Source organism: Heteronotia binoei, chromosome 4, assembly GCF_032191835.1.
Source record: "Heteronotia binoei isolate CCM8104 ecotype False Entrance Well chromosome 4, APGP_CSIRO_Hbin_v1, whole genome shotgun sequence".
Classification (NCBI taxonomy): Eukaryota; Metazoa; Chordata; class Lepidosauria; order Squamata; family Gekkonidae; genus Heteronotia; species Heteronotia binoei.
The window spans coordinates 63,621,701-63,644,035 of record NC_083226.1 but is presented as its reverse complement, the minus strand read 5'-3'; the positions used below and the strand labels follow the sequence as shown (position 1 = coordinate 63,644,035).

At 41.0% G+C, this 22,335-nt stretch overlaps 1 protein-coding gene across 2 annotated transcripts in view; it reads left to right on the top strand.

Moving 5' to 3' along the window:
• The window catches only part of APBA1 (amyloid beta precursor protein binding family A member 1), a 123,842-nt gene that overhangs the window by 58,172 nt on the left and 43,335 nt on the right, over nucleotides 1–22,335 (top strand). For both annotated transcript variants that reach the window (XM_060237440.1, XM_060237439.1), the window contains exon 2: nucleotides 6,137–7,344. In XM_060237440.1, coding sequence (XP_060093423.1) covers nucleotides 6,190–7,344 — 1,155 coding nt within the window. In that variant the 5' untranslated portion in view covers nucleotides 6,137–6,189. The remainder of the gene's footprint in view (nucleotides 1–6,136; nucleotides 7,345–22,335) is intronic.

Sequence of the window (22,335 nt, the reverse complement as noted above, 5' to 3'; positions counted from 1 at the left end):
ACTCTTATCAGCAGACCTCATTTCAGACCGTCTCTCTTTCCCTTTCTGGCCTTGACAATTCCTAAACAAATGTCTAGATGAGCCACACCGGAAACATTTCTTCCTTACAGCCATTACATTACCTGTTTGACAGTCAGGATCCTCCTTAACAGTAAATCCACTGCCCCTCTCTGGCTTACAGACAGGCTTTTTCTCCACACGCAGAGAGGAATTGGACTGTCTCTTGCCATATTCATCAAGAAGCCGTCCAGTTACGACGTTCATGGTCAACCCTGTCTCAGGCAAACCCTCCAGGCTCGTTATCACAGCGTCATATGATGCATCTAAAGAACTTAAAAGTATGCACACCTCCTGTGATTCAGAAAACATTTGGTTATGCTCTCTTAGCTCTAGAAACATCCTACGCATAGACTCTATATGAGATAACATATCTGCATTAGCTGCCAGCCTGGTATGCAGAAGCTTCCTCACCAAACGAATCTGAGAACCGACAGTTCCTCGGACGTAAATTTCCTTCAAAGCATTCCAGCAGTCATGAGCCTTCTCCAGTCCTGCTATATGCACCAGCTGGGAGTCGTCTAGAGAAAGACCTATTAAAGACAAAGCCTTAACATCCTTTTTACGCAAAAGGTCTGCAGCTTTTCTGTCTTCAGCAGCTTCCTCTGCCTCCTCAGCAGCCTCCTCTTCACCCTCCGGGCTACTGATAGGAGCAGCCACCACCTCCCACAGCTCTTGGTGCTTTAATAACAGACTGACCTTCTGGGACCACGTAGCATAGTTAGTCCCATTCAGCTTAGTAATGCTGAGCCCAGAGAAGGAAACAACATTTGCAGCTTCCATCTCTGCTACTTATCACTGGACACCTGGGCAACTTGGCAGTCTGCCCCCGTCTCTTCCAAAACACTGTGTTGCCTCCTCTGTCTTCAGAACAGCAGCACCTCTAGAAACACTGGGAGCACTGGGAGCTCTGGGCCCATAACCAATGTTAGAGTATTTTGCACGCAGCAGAAGAGCTGAAGGAGAGGGACAGGCAAAACACAGGAATTAATAGACAAGAGAAACAGCTGTATTCAATGGTAGATATATTTACCAGGAAAGTATCCAATATTCAGAGTCGTTGCCAGGCCAAGGTCATACACAGTAATCAGTACACACTTCAGTAGATAACAGTATACAGCAGTAAGTATACACAGCACGATCCAAGCACAGTAGCCTAGGATCCAATACCAGCAGTGATCGCTGCCACCCAGACTGAGAGCCTCACAGTACCCACAATCCTTACAGGCAGACAGAGCAGGCTCACTGAGCTTCCCTAAGTACACGTACCAATCATGCAATCTTACCAGAAGGTTGCATCAGCTCTGTGAGTCAGCACAAAGCCTAATTACAGGTGAGGTCATCCCACCTTACCTCAGTAACAGGTAACAGCTGGATCATGATGCAGCATGACTCAGCATGACATTGCAGAAACAACATTACTATTACTAAGATGGAGTCAGTCAGCCATTTTAGGACTGAGTTCCAACAATATTTTTTCTAGATCTGTTGGTAATTTACTAGGCAGAATTCCTGAAAACTCTTGGTCTTCATTAGAAATCTAGACTTTAATAATGTTCTGCATTCCTCAAATGTATATCTTCATTTGCTCTCTTAATGTCATTTATGTTCCATCTATGAACTGTACATATCAATCTTCCTATTTAGCTATTTGGTAAACCTCTTACCTGTGGAAAGAGGCATCTACATGCTTATCTATTTTATTTTATGCCTCTATAGTATCTTGTTAGAGTTTGACCTTTTCTGAGTGTTTTGTTTAGAAAATCCTTTCTATATTTCATGTTCTTATCATGGTAGGACTCCAGTTCTGCTTGATGTTGTGTTTCAATCCAGTCTACAGTCCTTGCTACTAGAGGACACATTTCCATTTGCTTGTTTTAAGTTTCAGCCTCTCCATTATTTCAGCCTTCTTCATCAAGGTGCATGTTTTAGCACCCTGCTTTATGCATCAGTTTTGAATCATAACTTTGCACTGCCATACACATCTCCTTGGCTGTGCAAGCTCCCTACTAGGTTTTCTCCTAAGTTTGTATATATATTGCATGCTTATTATAAATAGATTTAAAAATTGTTTTGTGTTGTTGACCAGGTATTAACCATAATTTGATTTCTAGGATTTTTTCATTGTGTTATTAAGTTTGCTCATCTTTTCTTTCAATATCCTGCACAGGAAATCTGGGCCTGCAAGTCAGGTTTAAATGCATGTTCATTATGATGGTTTTAAGAATTGCTGGTGTGTCTGTTAAGAATTGTTTGTTTAAGGATTAATTATTATTTGCTTTTAGGATTTTGTTGTTAGTTTGTTGAAACCCACTCTCACACCTATTTGAGACCCACAGAACAAATTTTGGATGAGCTGGCACAGAGAAAAAGGGGGTTCAGTGGGACTTGATCAACCCACTGATTTCCAGTGGTTTAAATTCTCTGATCCAGTTCTCTAATCATTTTGGGTCTGATCCCTCGTATACATGTATATTAAAGCTAGCATTGTTTTATTGAGGCCTCAGTTTTATTTTGTTTGTTTTTAAAGTTTTTTCTTATTTTTGATAATTTCATATGTTCCAAAGCTATAGCAAAAGTTTTTCTTTCCTTTTTGTGACCATTTTTATAATCCGGAGGTAATTCTAACTGGTAATCTCTCTTTGGAGCGCCAATCTTGTGCACAATTTCATGTTTTCTTTTTTTTTTTAATTCATATCTGTTGCAACAAAGTAAAAAGCCTCTCAGGAATCTCTAGGTGGATGCTTTTTATATGGATGTACACTAGACTGAATCTTGAGAAGTGATGCATAGGTTTATATTGTGAATTTGTATTCTGCATAATGTATGGTGTATAAAATTTGCCCTTTAACATTGGAAAGGCAGAGGCATTGTCAAACTAAAACTTAATGTGAGGAGAAGAAAGTATCCAGTCCAAAACAAGTGTGGTAAATTAGTTATGGCAATTTGTGGACAGCCAAGAAAAGCTTTAAAAGAAAAGAAAAAAAAATCTATTATTGTTATTTTGTTTGTTTGTTTCTTCACGTGTGTTTTCCAGGCTCTTCCATATCTACCCAGGGGTCTTGAAATTGCCTGGACATGCCTCATTGATGTTGGAAGGAAGGCCTCCCCCAAAACCCCATCCAAACTGAGTTATGGAGGCCACTTATTTCCAGGGAAATTCCTCTGCCTAGCAAAAGGCTAGAGGCCCCAGCAAGATCCCAATAAGCAGCCCCATGGCCACTTCCAAGTCGTACTTCCAAATAAAAAGAATTCCTTTTGGCTGCAATAGAAACACTTTTTCCTGTGAAAAGATTCTCATGCATAAAGCACGCAAACTCTCCATGAACTCAAGAAAGAAGACCTTTTGTTAGACTAAGGGAGGAGGGGAACAAGAAATAAACAGTGAAATGGTTTTTATATTGTAATAATAAGCCAGTATGGACTGCCCATTTCTGGCCATGCTCTCACCTATGTCTGAATGTGTGTATCTTGATCACCTAGGCTATAATATGTTGCTTGCCATAAAGGCACATGAATTGATTCAGTTTATAACATGTCACTTATGTGTTTTAAAAGATTGAGATGAGTTTTTGTATTCTTGCATCATAGCTAGTAATGTTTATTGATAAAAAATTTTCAATATCAAGACACATAGCTTTCCCTCATGCATGAAGAGCTTACTTTTTGGTAATTGACATTCCCATCCCCCTCTTGTCTCAACTGTGTTTTAACCCTGGTTGTTTGAAACCTAAATGAGAGCACATCATGCAATTTGGCCTACACTCTCCAGGAATTGTACAGTGCAGGAAGGCGGAGAACTGATACCAGGGTGCTATGGTATAAAGAGGGTAGCCTAGTTTCAAAAGAGACCTGGTGGGCCCTCTCACGCTAGAGGGGGTAGCTAGCCTCAAAAGACATGGTGGGCCCTCTCACGCTAGCCTGCATACCCAGCCGCATGATGGAGACTTAAACAGCTCTGTAGTGGAAGGCTGACCTGCCTAGCCAAAAGTATGCCTCTGAATAACCCTTCTCCTCCTATACATGCATCTTTTCTGGACAGACAAAAATTAAATACTAAGATGTGCCAGTGTGAATGCATAAATCCATCACTGTTTGTTTCCCACCTGTGGCTTATCTATTACCCCATCTTTATTAGTACACCTTTTTTATTAACTCATTGTAATGTTATTTCATTCTTTCCAGGGAATGTCAAGATCAAATTGTTATTTTGCTGCCCTTTGTAAGCAGCCATATAAAAAAGAAAAGAGTGGAATGTGGGGCTCATGCGCTTGAGCCTCCAGACCCACAAAGCCTGAAGACAGAAGTGTGGGTGGATCACGCATTTGGCATATCAGCCCGAGCCGTCCACGTTGTGTCTGAAAGGCTAAAAGGGCGCAGACATCTTACACTCATTCTCGCTTCCTTTTGCTGACACATGTATTCTTGATAAATTGCTGGCTGTATCGAATCTTGGGGGCTATGAAGACATAACCTCATGCTTGCTTCCTGTTTCATTAACTGCCTGAGATGTATAAATAAAACCAGGACTTGCAGAGAGCAAGCTTTCCTCACTTCCTCAGTACACGTGTCAAGAGTCTTCATTCCTACACACATCCATTTAGAGCCATTTCATGTTATGAATGCTATTGCTTGACAGGCATCCTTTTCCTTTTCTCTAAATTGCAATAAACCACAGACTACAATTTACATATTACTCTTGAGTATGTGCCTTGAGTACTGTTAGTATTCTGGAGCAGCTTTCTTTATTTATAACACTGCATTTCAAAGACTTCAGTTATTCTCAGCAGAAACAAAATGGGTTACAGTGGGAGTGTCAGAGGGAGAAAGCCAGTCATGGTTACTAAAAGCAGTTTTGATTTATTTTGCTGTTCCTTTTTCCAGAGCTGCCTGATATTTCTGAGTTTGTTTCTTGGCTCAAATAAGAAGAAGTTTGAGACAGACAATTATGCCCAATTTTCCTTACTCATAGAAGCATTTTAAAGAAGAATTTTTTCATTGCAGTGACAATCCGTGCATTTGGGGGAGGGGCATATTTTTCATTTGGCTTTCAATGGTTTAATTTTTATTTTTGTAATACCTTGTTATATGAATACATGAAATTGCCTAATACTAAGTCAGACCATCCATCAAGATCAATATTGTCTGCTAAGATGGGCGGTGGCTGTCCAGGGTGTCAAGTAGAGAGAGGTCTTTCACATCACCTACTACCTGATCCTTCTGGAGAAGCCAGAATGGTCCTGCCACACCCTCCTTATGGGCAGAGCACCAGAGCATGGTGATGGCAGCTGTGGGCCTCTTGCCTAGCCCACCTCAACTGAGCTGGTTCCAGTGGTGGCAGGCATATCAGCCCACTGGGATTTTTCCTCCTGCTGCTTTCTCATTAGTTGTATCCTTTGCTATACTGCCTTCTTTTTTTTGCATTGTTTTGCTCTCTTCTTCAATGTTATCTTGTTTGCATATATTGCCTGCATGATCTCCCTGAGTATCAGTCCCCTCTTATTGGCCTGTTCCAGGGCTTTTTTGTAGGAAAAAGCCCAGCAGGAACTCATTTGCATATTAAGCCACACCCCCAATGTCACAGTTGTTTCACATAGGGTTTTTTAAAAGAAAAGGCGCAAGAGGAACTCATTTGCATATTAGGCCACACCTTTTGTTGTCACTATTGTTTCACACAGGATTTATTTATTTATTTTTGAAAAAAGCCCAGCAGGAACTCATTTGCATATTAGGCAACACTTCCTGACACCAAGCCAGACAGAACTGCGTTCCTGCTCAAAAAAAGCCTGGCCTATTCAATTGTGACATCAGCTAGTATTAGGAATCCTGAGATTTTTCTTCATTCTCATCAGTGTTTTCTGCCTATATCATACATTAACTTGACTTAGGCCCTTTCTTCATCAGCTGACTCACTGCAATCTGATTATAGTGTATGACAATTTTCTGTTTTATAACAAAAAAAGATCATTTGTTGGTTTCCTGTGAAGTAGAAGTACTTTCTGATACTGGATTTAGTCTCTTCAGGGTTTTAAAATCTTTTTAAGACTACGTAATAACTGGTTTTGTAATTTCTTTGCAGCTTCAACACACACAATGTCAGTAGAATAAGTGAGGCACCTTCTAGAACCTGCCATGAACCATTTTGAGGGACCACCTGAAGGAGAGGTGAATGGTGAACTAGCAACTAGGGAAGTGAATGAGTCTGTGGAGGCGGACCTGGAACACTCTGAGGTGGAAGAGGAACAGCAACAGTATGCCATTCATTATCCAAGATGCACCAATGGCAACCATGAAGGACATTCTAGGCAGGAAGAAGAGGGCACATTAGCACGGTCAGCAAGTACTGAAAGTGGTTTTCATAATCATACTGATACTGCTGAGGGAGATGTCATAGCAACAACAGAAGATGGCTATGAAGGAGACAGAGTCCTAGAGAATGAGGATGAAAATGCCTATGCAGTACAATACAGACCTGAGGCAGAGGAGTATACAGAAAATGCTGAAGCAGAACATACTGAGACTATTCATAATCGAACTCTTCCCAACCACTTGCACTTTCATTCCATTGAGCATGAGGAAGCCATGAATGCTGCATATTCAGGCTATGTGTACACCCATCGGATCTTCCATCGAGGGGAAGATGAGCAGTATGCAGAACCCTATGCTGACTATGGGCTGCAAGAGCATGTGTATGAGGAGATAGGAGATACTCCTGACCTCGATGTCAGGGATGGTATTAGACTATATGAACAAGAGAGGGAGGAGGCTGACAACTACCGAAAGGAAGCTTTGGGAGCCCGCCTCCATCATTATGATGAACGATCTGATGGGGAGTCTGACAGTCCTGAGAAGGAGGCAGAGTTTGCGCCCTATCCAAGGATGGACAGTTATGAACAAGAGGAAGATATTGACCAAATTGTGGCCGAAGTCAAACAGAGCATGAGTTCTCAGAGTCTAGACAAAGCTGCTGAAGACATGCCAGAAGCAGAGCAGAATGTGGACACTAGTAATGCTCCTAGTAATGTGCATCATGAAAGCAACAGTCAGCTTCCAGTTGGCTCTAAGTCTTCTGCTAATATAGGAGAATCAGTGCAACGATATAGCAAAGAAAAAAGGGATGCGATATCACTGGCTATCAAAGACATTAAAGAGGCTATTGAGGAAGTGAAGACCAGGACCATTCGTTCTCCTTATACCCCTGATGAACCCAAAGAACCTATATGGGTTATGAGACAAGACATCAGTCCAACTAGGGATGGTGAGGATCAAAGGCCACTAGAGGAAGATGTAAGTATGCCACTGTTAGATTACATTTTTATAACTGTTTGCATGGAAAAACAGATTTCATCCTGTAATCTTTACTTTGACCTTTTGATATTTGGTATTGTTTTTAACTACTTTTAAAGCAAAAGGTCACATTGCTTTAAAAAATTTCCTGGATAAAGTGGTTTGTGAGTTAATTGCTGCTTCACTGGTTAAATGCGTTTGGAAATCAAAATTATTACTTCCCCTCTGGTTACCCAATAATGTTTGCTCTAATATATTGGTAACCAAAGAACATAAAATATAAAAAAAAACCCTGATTTTGCATATGGTTAAGGTAAGGGACACGCTAATCTCGAACATTTGATCTAATCATTTGATTCTGAGATACATAGTGTGTTGCTGAATGTGGAGTATATACAGTTACAATTTAATGTCAGACCATTACTTGGTGGTCTATGAAAAAGCCCACGACCAGATCTACATGTTTGTTGTGTTTAAACAATTTATTGGTAGCATATGGTTACAAAACTTAACTATTTCTTAATTTTTTTTCCGCATTAATCCATATGACATTTCCATCCCCCCTCCCTCCAATGTTGACTTCCCCGAGGTTATAAATTCAAACCAATACTAAAGGCACTTCTAACTGCTCAAAGTTCAATATATATATTCTTACAACTAAAAAATTGTCCAATGTTTCTTTACTTTCCAAGTTTTCTCCATATATCCTTTAAATTTTCTCCACTCCCTTTTGAATATCTCTAAATCATAGTCTCTTAGTGTTCTAGTTAATTTGTCCATTTCACACCACGATAAAACTTTCATGGTCCAATCCCATTTCTCTGGTATTTTTTCTTGCTTCCAAAGCTGCGCGTATAAAGTCCTAGCAGCTGATAACAGGTACCAAATTAGAGTCCTATCTTCTTTTGGAAATTTTTCTAATTGTAATCCAAGTAAAAACGTCTCTGCAATTTTCTTAAAATCGTAGCCCAAAATTTTGGAGATTTCTTGTTGTATCATCTTCCAGAATAAGATCTACATGTTTGTTGAGGGGGGGGGGGGGCAAAATTAAAAAATTACTCCCCCTTATGGGCCATTCTGTCTTATTGTCCCATAGAAAACAATGGACATACCCAATTTGGCACCCCCCCCCTTTGTCAGCACCCGGGGCAAGCACCTCCCTCTGCCCCCCCCCCCCCCCGATCCGGCCCTGAAAAAGCCTCAGATACACAGGCTTCCTCTTTACCCTGCATACTCACATTTTATTTTCTGTGATTCTCTTCTTTCCAGATTCAGTGCAAACCATTGTTTTGTGGCATCTGAATTCGCAAACTGTGGTATGAAATTGTCATACCCCCACTTGGTAATATTAAACTAACTGTTTCTGAGCCTGGCCTCCTCTCATAGTATTGTTGTTCTGAGGATAAAACTGAGGAAGGTTGGGATAAAAACAATAGTACTCTGATTGATTTGTGTTGTGAATGCTTCTGGTTACTTACCGAGTTTCAGGTTATTCCTCTGGGTTCTTATGAACCAAGATTATTTGTAGTAAGTCAGAAGATACATTAGGCTACACCTCAATCACGTCAGCTGTTATTTGTGCTTCAATCTGTAGTAGGATTGCTCTCTTCTTCTTTTGCAGAATAACTGGTTCAGTGATAGCAAACCCACTTTTTATTTGTATGTTCTTTGGTTCGGTCCCAGTCAGCAGATCTGATATGAGGACTGGGTTATGGAAAGGCTACTGCTAATGAACCTTTGGTCTTATATGGTATATGGCAGCACCTTATGTACTGATCTGGCTATGAAAGTTCTTCACTTTTGCTCCTCCAGTCCTTTATCAGACTGTGGTTCTTTATGTTACCTAACCACATGTCTTTTATACGGACATCCCTGTTATGATTCACTGCAGACAAACATACCCACAATAACAGAACCCTGTTTTTTGTCTAATACAAATCATCCTCCATTAGATATCAAGATCATATTAAGAATGGACATTTTTTACCTCCAGAATTACTTAGATATCTTTTAATAACCATTTTGAAAATGCCGGTGTAATTGATTCAGTTTTCTGTTAGTTTTCTTCAGCATATTCTGCTTTACAACTTCATTGTAGACTAAATTAAACAGGAGCTCACATCATCGGGTATCTGATAAACTGTGCATGCACAACAGAATTAAACCTTGCTGGTCTTAAAGGTGCTACTGGACTCAAACTTTGTTCTGTCATTAGACAGGTAATGCTTAATGTTTGGCAGAGAAAATTAAAACTCCAACCATCTAAATCAGTGCAGTCTGGAGCAGATTGGGAAGTGAAAATGGCCATGGAATAAGCTAAACTGAGTGGCCCTGTGGTTCTACAAGCCAGCTATGCAGGAGTTACTCAGCTCAGCAATACAAACAGTGGATATTAGCTCACCCATTACTTCCTCCTGAAAACTGGCAGAAGTGTGGGAAAAGAGTTGATGAACTGACCAGTTACCATTGCTAATTTGTGTAGTCCCTAAGGCTCTCACAAAGTTGCTGGAGCTTGTTTATGTTAGCTCTGAGCCATCAGTAGCCCTCTGGGACAGTGGCCCACAGTGCCTCACTGGAAAAGCAGGCGTAGGAGTTCTCCTCTTACTATTCCTTTTCTTACTATTCAAAGGGAATATGTTCAAACTTTATGCAGGGGCAACTTGAATATTTCCCAAAAAGAATTCACTCAATTCACTCAACAGATAGTCCATAGCATCAGCAGTCCTTGTCTCCTTCATGGGTTCATTAAATGAAAAATGAATTTGAGTTTTCAGCAGTTGCTGAGAGCAAAAGTGAAGATCTGTCCACTTTCATCCCAGTTTTTGCGGCTCTTGAAAACTATAGTTGCTCCGTATTAGTGGCTGTTATTGGTCAGTGGAATGTTTACCAATGGATCTAGAACATAAGAACATAAGAACATAAGAGAAGCCATGTTGGATCAGGCCAACGGCCCATCAAGTCCAACACTCTGTGTCACACAGTGGCAAAAAATGTTATATACACACATACACTGTGGCTAATAGCCACTGATGGACCTGTGCTCCATACACTGTGGCTAATAGCCACTGATGGACCTGTGCTCCATATTTTTATCTAAACCCCTCTTGAAGGTGGCTATACTTGTGGCCGCCACCACCTCCTGTGGCAGTGAATTCCACATGTTAATCACCCTTTGGGTGAAGAAGTACTTCCTTTTATCCGTCTTAACCTGTCTGCTCAGCAATTTCATCGAATGCCCACGAGTTCTTGTATTGTGAGAAAGGGAGAAAAGTACTTCTTTCTCTACTTTCTCCATTCCATGCATTATCTTGTAAACCTCTATCATGTCAACCTCTATCATATCATCTAGCTAAAACATAGGATACATCTGATTCACAATGTGTTTTTGTGTAGTCACCAATCTTTCATTAGAATCCTAACTTTTATTTTCAAAAGTACTGCTTAGTCCACTTCAGTCACAAAAGATAGTCTTCATAATGCATTGTAAACCATCTGGTTGGGCCTTGTACAGCCAAAACACCTGATCTGGGACTTTAGACTTTAAAACTTTGTCTGGACTCTGTGTCTAAGTCTTGTCAAGTAACATCAGATTAGAGAATCAAAGCTTGTATAAGTATCTTAGATTAGCTGTTTACATTTTATAATTTTCTCCTTGCTGTTCACTGCTCTTATATTTTTATTGTTCCTGCACACTCTTTTAATAAACTATATTAGTTATATCCTGTGGTGTTCTTTCAGTTTGAGGGTTTCAATCTATCTCCAGTTCTTTGACCTTCACTGACTAAAACTACCAGCGTAATTGTTTCTGGAACTCATCTTGCAGGGCTGACTTCTTGAGTGACACTCCGAAGAGCTAGAGATTCTGTCCCTTGGTCTCTGGCTGGAAGGACAGTAAAAAAACAGGTTGTGGCTTGTTACCTGGGGTCATGAGTATCCTCAGCCTTTTGTGTTTGTTGTTCCTGACCTATCACCTTTAAGGCAGTATATAGTGAGTTATACACATGGAAGATACTGGTTTTGAATACTTGAATCTATCACTTTTAAGGGAAAACATTCTCTTTCTTTTAGGGCAGATCCATTTTGTTTTTAATTTAAATTTGAATGAATAAATTTCCTCAGTTCTCAATCTGATGCTAAAGCAGCTTTGCAAAGCATCAGTTTTTCCACAGCAGGGACAATCTATTATTAATAAAGGGAACAGAAAAGGTTGTATTGAATAATTGAGCAAGTATCAGGTGCTGCAAGAACCTAAATGAATGTTACCAGCTATATGGATATGATTATGTGTTTACTGTTTGCTAAGCAAAAGTTTAAGAGTGGCTATTTAGAACACAACTTGGAATTCCATTGGGCTTCCTATAGATAGTAAACCCTTAAAAATTATGCAGTAAACCAGCGAATTCAAAGGCTTGAATAATTAGTAACTCTTGCTAGCTAAATGTACCACTAGGGAAAAGGATGTTGGATCATTAAATTGTTGAATGTAACTCCAAAATTTGCATTTAATGTATAAGGAACATATAAGAGAAAAGCAATTCATAGCATAGAAACATAGAATTGGAAGGGACTTCTAGGGTTATTGAGTATAACCCCCTGCACAATGCAGGAAATTAACAAATACTTCTCCCCACACATCCCCAGTGACCTGCTCCACACCCAGGGGATGGCCAAAAAAATAAAAACAACCCTCCAGTATCCTCAGGTAAAACTGGCCTGGCGAAAAATGACCCCAAAAGTGCCTGACCCCAAAGTGGTGAACAATATTTCCCTGGTCATGTAAGAAAGGGCCACAAGTCTAAGTTTTAAAACATTTTTATTTTACAGTATATGTTACTAATTTCAGTGGGAATTATTTCTAAATATGTGCACATGATCCTGCATGTATTTATAAAGAAGCAAGTCCCACTAGATTTTCTAGGATTTGATGCCAATTAAGTGTATATCTGATTACATCCTTAAGATTGTGTTTGGGTTTTGTAATATGGATATCTTGTACGATGTGGACTGTCTGAATGATACATATTGTTATTTTCCATGATGGGTGTTGCACATAAATAGTCATTTCCTGTAGGAAAAACTCATAAAATATTATAATACTACATAGAATATATAATAGTCCACAGAATATAATGCAGTGTTGTAATAAAGCAAAGTTATAAAAAAAGATAATATTTTTGAACAGAAGACCCAATGTTGTAGCATTGTTAAAGTCATGTGTTGAAGACTGCGAGCTAGGGATGGGCACAAACCAGGAAAACGGCGGTTCCTGTTGCTTCATGGTTCATTTGATTGCCCAAACTGATTCGTATTGGTTCATGATTCATTTGATTTTCTGAACTGGTCCATAGTTCATTTGGTTTGGGAGGTGCAAGTTAGAGGTATAAAACTCAGAGGAAATCTTCAGCAGGCTCCTCCTCCAAATTTGGCAAATACTGGATTTGGAATGTCCGATGTATAGCCCCCCAAAGTGTGTACCCCCAAGAAAGCTCAGGTTCAGTCCCTGAACCCACCGCAAGGAAAACCTTCCCAGCTGGGTGATGTGTTTAAAAAATTGTATGCAGAAAAAGGAGCCCTTGAAAGCCTCCCTTAAGTCAGCCGTACATTAAATAAGCGAACTAACTCTTCTCTCTTCACGCTGCAAAGTGAAAGCAGCTGATTCGGGGTGGTATTATACTGGTATATAATATAGATCAGAATGGGAGCCCTGTGGTTAGAGCTGTTAATCAAGCTATGGACAACTGCTTTGGGTGTTTCTAGGGCTCTCCACAAGTTCATCCCCGGTGTTGCCTAGTTTGATTGAATCAATTGATTGAATCAGTGCCAGGGTGTCTGGAGAATGAACTGCAAAAATGAACCACCATGGAAAAAATGTGGTTTGTTTTTTGGTTTTGGAATATCATGAACAAATGAACCAGTTTGAAACAAACCATGAACCAGCCCAGTTCGTGCTTGAACCGTGGTTCATTTCTCAGTTTATGCCCATCTTGCTGGGGACCATACATACAACTGACTACTGAATGACACTCCAGACTTTCCAAAAGGAAAAATTCAATACAATTAAATAGCCAGATGAACATCTGGAAACTCAGATTGTGTAGTAGTACAATATATAACAACATGGGATGGAGTGAACCCTTCATACAATAAATAACTCCGATCTCTCCAAGAAGAGTAAATGCCAGTAGTATTGACATGGAAATGAGCTAGTGTAGTAAGATCCTACCAGTTTAGACTTTCGTAGCTCATATTTGTCAGTGTGATTCAGTTTTATTCATGTATTCATTTGAGGAGAGGAGGACATCCTGACATTAGAATAACATAAAGGCTATACCCTTTTCCTCCAAGAAAGAGAACTGGTGACAGAAATCCTTTTGTAACTACCAGACTCTTTCTAGATTCTGTACAGATTATAGAAGACTGATTATAGAAGACTGACTTGAGCCAAACCAAAGTCCTTCTTCAAGTCTCAGTCCACCCAGGGCCAAAACTTGGGCAACATAGGCAACAATTCACACCTACAGTGTTCCTGATGCCAGGCCCCAGCCAGTGGGGGGGGGGGGCAGACTTCTTCTTTTCTGACAGAAATTGACTGCATCAACATCCAATGCCTGGGTTCGGCGCATCATCAGGCAAGGTTATATTACTGAGTCTGTATCAGTTGCCGGCAAGCACACAATCCTGGAAGCTGGCTTGATAATGAAGTTATTAGAGAGAAACGTAGCATTCTCTCTAAGAGGAGTACTTTGAAAGCACCTCCAGCATCTAGGCCAATTGGTTCAACATGACTCACCTGGATCAAGAGGGGTAGTCCCTATCCCACACCCTATTCAAACAAGTGACTGGTTCCGTCAGCCCTATGTAGATCTCTTCCACGCTTCTCTTAATACAAAGACCACCTGCTAATAAGCCAGGTAGGGCCCGGATCTCAATAGGGAACTGATTCCATCAGGTTGGGGCCAGGACTGAAAAAGCCCTGGCCCTAGTTGAGATGAAGCGGGCATCTCTTGGGCCTGGGACGGCCAATAAATGTTGGGAGGCCGAACGTAATGACCTCCTGGGCATATTTGGAAGGAGACGGTCCCATGGGTATGTTGGTCCCAGGCTGCATAAGGCTTTAAACGTTAGAACTAAAACCTTGAAGCGAATCCGGTACTCAATGGGTAGCCAATGCAGACCACAGAGTGCCGGCCGAATGCTCATCCCATAAAGGTGGTGCAGTTAGCAGGTGAGCCGCTGCATTCTGCACCTGCTGCAGTTTCCGGATCAGTCTCAAGGGTAAGCCAGCACAGAGCGAGTTACAGTAGTCTAGTCTGGAAGTGACCATTGCATGGATCATTGTAGCCAGGTCCTGGGGGGATAGATATGGTGTTAGCTGCCTGATCTGCTGAAGATAACAAAAGGCAGACCTGGCAATCATCGTGAGCTGGGCCTCCATTGAAAGGGAGGCATCCAAGGTCACTCCTAAGCTCTTCACCTGTTGGGCTGGCATCAGTGTGGCACCATCCAAAGCTGGGAGCTTGATGCCCATACCCACCCCGTCTTAGCTGGATTCAGTTTCAGCTGGCTCTGTTGTAAGTACCCAGCCACGGCTCCCAATGCCTCAGACAACTGGTCAGGGGCGGCGACTGGCCAACCACTCATCAACAGATAGAGCTGGGTGTCATCAGCGTACTGGTGGCAACCCATCCCAAAACCTCGGGCAATCTGGGCAAGGCGGCGCATATAGATGTTAAATAATATTGATGAGAGAATGGCTCCCTGCAGCACTCCACATATAAGTGGATGCTGCAAGGAAGTCTGCACGCCAAGCACCACCCTTTGTCCCCGTCACTGGAGAAAGGAGGAAAACCATTGTAAGGTCACCCTCCGAACTCTGGTGACGGCGAGGCGGTGGGTCATAAGGTCGTAATCGACCATGTCAGATGCTGTTGACAAATCGAGAAGTATCAGCAGCGCTGACCCACCTTGATCCAGGTGCTGTCTTAGGTCATCTGTGAGAGTGACTAGGACAGTCTCCGTTCCATGGCCCGAGTGAAAGCCGGACTGGAATGGATCCAAGGCGGATGTCTCATCCAGGAAAAACTGTAACTGCTCTGCCACTGCTTTCTCAACTACCTTACCCAGAAACGGTAAATTTGAAATTGGGCAGTAGTTGGCCAAGACCTCAGGGTCTAATGATGTTTTTTTTCAAAAGCAGATGAACCACTGCCTCCTTCAGTTTCTCTGGGAAGGTCCCTGTTGAAAAGGACAAGTTGACAATATCACACAGGGAGTCCCTGATACCATTACGGTTGGCTTTCACCAACCGAGATGGTCAGGGATCCAGGGGACAAGTGGTAGGCTTCACTGCAGCCAGGATCCTGTCCACATCCTCTGGTAAGAGCCCGCCGAAGCTGTCCAATATAGGACCAGAAGATGGCCAAGAGGCTTCCAGCTTGCATACTGTATCAATCGTGGCAGGTAGGTCTTGGCGGAGAGTCAGGATTTTATCTGCGAAATATGTCGGAAAAGCCTCAGAGCCAATATCTAATTCTCTACCATTTTGATTGCCTGATGGCAAGACTGTTAATGACCAAATTACTCGAAAAAGTTGAGCTGGGCATGACTTCGCAGACTCTATGGAAGCTGCATAGAACTCGTTCTTAGCAGACTTCATAGCCCCTTCATAGACCTTCATAAATGTTCTATAAAAGGTTCTTGACTCTTCGTCACAAGCACATCGCCACACTCACTCTAGCCATCTAAGTTGCCGTTTCACCCTCCACAGCTCCACAGTATACCAAGGAGCAGCTTTGCTGCAATGATGAAGAGGGAGCCGGGGAGCAATGTCATCAATGGGAGTGGAGAACTGGGAGTACCAGTCCTCCACTAATTCGTTCAATGACCTGCCAGGGGGCATCGGATCCTGCAGAGCCTCCTGAAACCTCTCTGGGTCCATTTGGCTTTGCAGGCTAACATAAATCAGCTCACCGCCTAAACAGGTGGGAAGTTTCAGGTCTAACTGGGCTGTCAGGGCATAATGATCTGACCATGGAACTGTCTCCGCTGTCACCAGATCTGGTAATATACCTGCCTGGTTCTTCTTCCTGGAGATTTCATGTGGTTCTTCAAGCACTTACCAGACCTCCATTTGAACCACTGCAAGAGTTATCACTCTGGTTCCTCATGCTTAAGGTGCTGTTTCTTATGACCATCACCTCTTCTTGACCCGTCTCAGAATTGGAAGCTGTGAAGGTACAGGAGTACAGCCTGGATTATAGGGGAAACTAATTTCCCCTGATTATAGGGGAAACTAATTGCTTTGTGGACAATAGCCCTCTTGTCTTAATTGTCTTAAACATTTTTTTCATGAGGTTGATGTTAATCATTAAATATTGTTTCTTCTCTGAAATGGGGTTGCCCTTCTGACCTGTGGAATGCAGAATTCCACTTTGAGATGAACAAAGAATCCAGATGGAGAACTACTACAACAACCATCTGGAAAATGCAGAAACCTTCAGCTATAGATAGAGCTCTGAGAATTGTTTGCAGTTCTTTGTGGATGTGTGAATACACAACCCTGCTGTGAAACTAGGTTTATAGATTTTAGTGTACTTCATAGTGTTCTTTTTAGTGTACTTCATAGTAAATAGGGTAGCTAGCCTCCTGATGGGGCCTGGAGATCTCCCAGAATTACAACTAATTTCCTGTTGTCAGAGATTAGCCCCTTTGGGAATAATGGCTATTCTGGAGAGTAGACTCTATGGTATTATACCCTACTGAGGTCTCTCCCCTCCCCACATCCCACCTTTCTCAGTTTCTGCTCCCAAATGTTCAGGAATTTCCCAGCCTGTAGTTAGTAACCCTTTCTAGCTAGACAATTAGAACATGAACATCACTGCTGCAGTATTCTTAGCCTACCCCAGCAATGTACCCACTACTCGATTTGGTTTTGTTCTGACATTTGTTCTTTTTTTTTGCAGGGTGGGGAGATGTAACAATTCCTCTTGGTTTGAAAATTGACTATCTCTGAAACTGTTTTCAAGCTGGGAGAAAGTTACTGTTAAGAAAACAGTGAAAATATAGTTTTCTCCATAGCAAAGTGCTCTCTCACATTAGTTACTGATATTGGACACAGTAGTGGATAAGGTCAGTGAGGAATTCACTCCTGTTGCTACAGCAATCATCTTCTTGGCCCCTTTGCCTCCTTGAATATTTCTCAAGGAATTTCCCCGCTTTGTCTGATGGATTCCTGTTCACTCCCAAGTATTTGCAGTCCCCCACACAGCTAAATCTTGCCCATTTTGTTTCTTCTACTGCAATTACTTTCAGATCACCAGAACAGGTGAAAAAATCTGTTTGTTAGATCTTATTCTGTTTTCTCTTTACTAAAATGTACATGCTGCCTAATAATATAACCAGTTTAAGTTAGGGCATGTTAACTTCACAGTATACAACTGGACTTCACAAACAGATATATATGCAGACATTGTGTGTTTGTTTTGTTTTCTTCTGAATTAGAAACTTTTAAAAAATGAATCCAAGGTTAAGGATCAAATTCTGCTTCTTGAAAACATCAGGTATATTATCATATTTTATAGTACATCAGTTCTGCTTCAAATGTGTACCTTAAACAGCAAGTTTAAATCAGGAATAGATGAAGCAACTGTTGTGAAAAAGGGTAGCCTGCTTATGGTAGAATGACCATCTTATGCATATTTTTGCAGGGCAGTAACAAAGAAGGCTAATCTACATAGGTAGGACACAGGCAGCATCTTATGTTACAGGTTTCATTTGCAAATCGCAGGCACATAATACCACTGGAAAAAAATTGAAGGCACTTGATGGCTAGGAGACACCTTTGACAGTTGACGCAGAGCAGCAGTAAAGTCAAAATGGAGAATTTTTGGATGTATCAGGCTGAATATTTCAGGAAAATGGTAGGTGAAGTCTTGCAAGAGTATAAATGGCAATTTGCAGAATGTTTTATTTACACTCTGAAGACAGTCCAGCAGCATAATATAGAACTGAATTAAGGTTGCATATATCAGATAATGCTGTATTTGTCAAATTTTTATGGATACAAGCAACTGTCATTTTACTGGAAATTTGGTCAAATATTTAACAGTTTTCAGTCTTGAAGTTTTAGTTATCTCTGCATCAGTTTATGCTGCAGTAAATAGAATATTTTAATGTATATTTTTGGTAGTGATTAATACAATATTTAAGTTGAAAAAATAGCAGTGTGTGTTGAGAGCCATGTCTAATATTAATGTTCAATATTCTTGTTTGCAAACGTTACGTTTTACAAAAGTAAATCTTGTAGCGAGAATATGAGAAAAATAGGTGGGAAATAGTCATGCAGTTCTTAAATGGAATATATTTTTCACTACTAGTATCTCTGTGATTGTGCAAATGGGTAAAATATTTTAAAACCACAAAACCCTGAAATGGCAGTACATCATTATATACAAGATGTGAAAACAGTTGGGAGAAGTCTTGCTTTCCACATTAGCTACATACATTTATTGTATCCTGTGCTAAAATAACTGAAAAACCTCTTTACCATGGACAACATGGGATGTGTATAATCACACGCAACAATCCATCTTTCAAACAGCCTTCTGTGGAGTAAGGATAGTAGGTGCTCTGTCCTCTAGGGTCTAGGGCAGTGAACATTTTCTCTTCATGAATTTATTTTTGTCATGGAAAAAGTAAAAAAAAATAATTGAAAAGAAGAAGGCCAGCTGAAGTGTGGTCACCATTGCTTGATACTTAATGAGAACTTACTTAATTTCAATTCCCATTTTCTGTATAGGTGAGGGGTAGGGTTGCCAGATCCAGCTTGGGAAGCCACTGAGATTTGGGGATGGATCCTGGACAGGACAGGGACCTCAGTGAGGTACCATGCTGCAAAGTCCACCCTCCAAAGTATTTTTTTCTAGGGGAACTGATCTCTGTAGCTGTAATTCTGGGAGATTCCTCATGTCCTACCTGGAGACTGGCATGTCCTTAGCCTGGTGGAGAAGTGCAGCTTCCCAGAACACAGTTAAAGGGTTCTTCCCCCATTCTCTTTTGGGAAGGGTTTCAGTACCTTATCATTGGTCTACCTTTGAAAGAGCTCAGAACTTGTATACAGTCTCAAGAGGTCTCCAATTGAGACTTACAGCTCACAGGGGCCAGACCAGTTTAGTGCTAGCAGCAGAATTGCATCAAATGCCTTGAAACTTTCTCTGACTTCTTGGTGCATGAACAGTGTGAGCTTGAAACCAACAGGTATAGACTTGAGGAAAGAAGAAGATGATATTGGATTTATATCCTGCCCTCCACTCCGAATCTCAGAGTCTCAGAGCTGCTCACAATCTTTTTTATCTTCCTCCCCCACAACAGGCACCCTGTGAGGTGGGTGGGGCTGAGAGGACTTTCACAGCAGCTGCCCTTTCAAGTACAACCTCTGCCACAGCTATGGCTGACCCAAGGCCATTCCAGCAGGTGGAGGAGTGGGGACTCAAACCCGGTTCTCCCAGATAAGAGTCCGCGCACTTAACTACTACACCACCCTAAGCAGATGTAAAGAAGATGGGAGGGCGAGCTATATTTCTACCCTTGATAAATGAAATTTTTAGAATGGATGTTTACCTGCATTAATAATTCCAGAGTTTTTGTGCATTATGAAGATCTATGTCTGCTCTATAAAAATTGTATTGGTCCTCTGTCCTTTGTTTCTTTCTTTCTGTTAAATTTCACTAAAAGCGAAGACTAAAATAGTAAAAGTTTCCATTGCAGAAGTAGTTTCAGGTTCGTAGCCATATCGGTGTGCAGAAAAAGAGCAATATTTGAATCCAGTAGTACCTTAAAGACCAACAATATTTCCAGGTTATATGTTTTTGAAAGCCAAAGTTCCCTTCCAATATGAGTAAGATTTGGAGATCCCTAAACCCTTATATCCCAATCAGGAGTTGGGAGTGGTATTGCAAAGAAAGGAGTCGGGATGCAAAAATACTATGCAAACGCACAAAAGTCTTCTAGTCGGGCCTGAGGCTGGAAGGTTTTTGGAACTGCTTCATATTTGAATTCATTATTGCAGAGCTAAATTTCTGCAGATGATTGTTTATTATGATTTGCACCTTGCTGGTTACAAAAAAATTAAACCTCAGCATGCAAAAAGAAAAAAGTGAAGTAGTCTTCGAAATGTAACTATTTTTTCTTTGAAATTTAGGTTTATGTTTTATCCTTACGTATAGCTTTTTAAAATATTGCTTAAATTGGTTACTTAAATAAACATCAATATATCTGTTTCCAAACAATGCTAGTATAGAGGGTATGTTTGATAGAGCCACAAAGTAGAGCTAGGGACAGACCAGTGGGATTTTTTCTACAAACCTGAAGGAAGGTTCAAAGCTGCAGAAAAATTGGGGGGGGGGGGGAATACACTGGGGATTTAAAACTCAAAATAACAGAAACAGTGCCTAAAGCTTTAAGAAAAGAATTCTCACTGAACTTGCAGTGGATGTTGAAGATTGCTAGTCAACCACAGTGATATTGCCAAGCCTTGGTTTCCATAAAACAAAGTGGTGGAGGTGAGGACAGAAAGAAACAAGAGGCCAAAACAGTCCTTCATTGTTATGTCCCCTAATGGAGGAGGATTCACCAGAGATATCAGCAATTGCAGAAACTCACTATCCACACAACTTTGTCTGGTAGTGGTGACCACTGCACAAATTGGCCCAGCCTGACTAGTTGGCAAGTAAGAACAAGGCAGGGAAAGTAGAGTTGCCAGTGTCCAGGTGGGAAAATAACAACAATATAAAACTGTGGAATAATAGCAAATAATATTTACATTAGTAAGTTGATTTTAAACACTGCAAAAAATGTTATTTATAGCTTTTTTAAGTGCATCAATTACTTAAAGTGCCACAAAGGCATTACAATATTAAATAACATCTACATTCTCATCATACATTCAATGGGGACCCAATAGATGTTGTTTACCTTGACTTCCAGAAAGCTTTTGATAAAGTTCCTCATCAAAGGCTCCTTAGTAAACATGAGAGTAATGGAGTAAAAGGACAAATCCTCTTGTGGATCAAAAACTGGCTAATTAATAGGAAACGGAGAGTCAGTATAAATGGGCAATTTTCTCAGTGGAAGGTGGTAAGCAGTGGGATGCTGCAGGGCTCAGTACTGGGTCCCATGCTTTTTAACTTGTTCATTAATTATTTGGAATTGGGAGTAAGCAGTGAAGTGGCTAAGTTTGCAGGTGATACTAAATTGTTCAGGGTGGTGAGAACCAGAGAGGATTGCTCCAAAGGGATCTGTTGAGGCTGGGTGAGTGGGCGTCAACGTGGCAGATGAGGTTCAGTGTGGCGAAGTGCAAAGTAATGTACATTGGGGCCAGAAATCCTAGCTATAAATACAAGTTGCTGGGTTGTGAACTGGCAGAGACTACCAAGAGAGAGATCTAGGGATCGTGGTATATAATTCACTGAAAATGTTGAGACAGTGTGTGATCGCAATAAAAAAGGCCAATGCCATGCTGGGAATTATTAGGAAGGGAACTGAAAACAAATCAGCCAGCATCATAATGCCCCTGTATAAATCGATGGTGTGATCTGGAGTACTGTGTGCAATTCTGGTCACCACACCTCAAAAAAGATATAGCATTGGAAAAAGTGCTGAAAAGGGCAACTAGAATGATTAAAGGGTTGGAACACTGTCTCTATGAAGAAAGGTTAAAACGCTTGGGGCTCTTTACCTTGGAGAAACGTCAACTGTGGGGTGATATGATAGAGGTTTACAAGATTATGCATGGGATAGAGAAGGTAGAGAAAGGAGCACTTTTCTCCCCTTCTCACAATACGAGAACTCATGGGCATTCAATGAAATTGCCAAGCAGTTGGGTTACAACTGATAAAAGGAAGTACTTTTACACATGGATTAACACATGGAATTCACTGCCATAGGAGGTAGTGGCGGCTACAAGCATAGACAGCTTCAAGAGGGGACTGGATA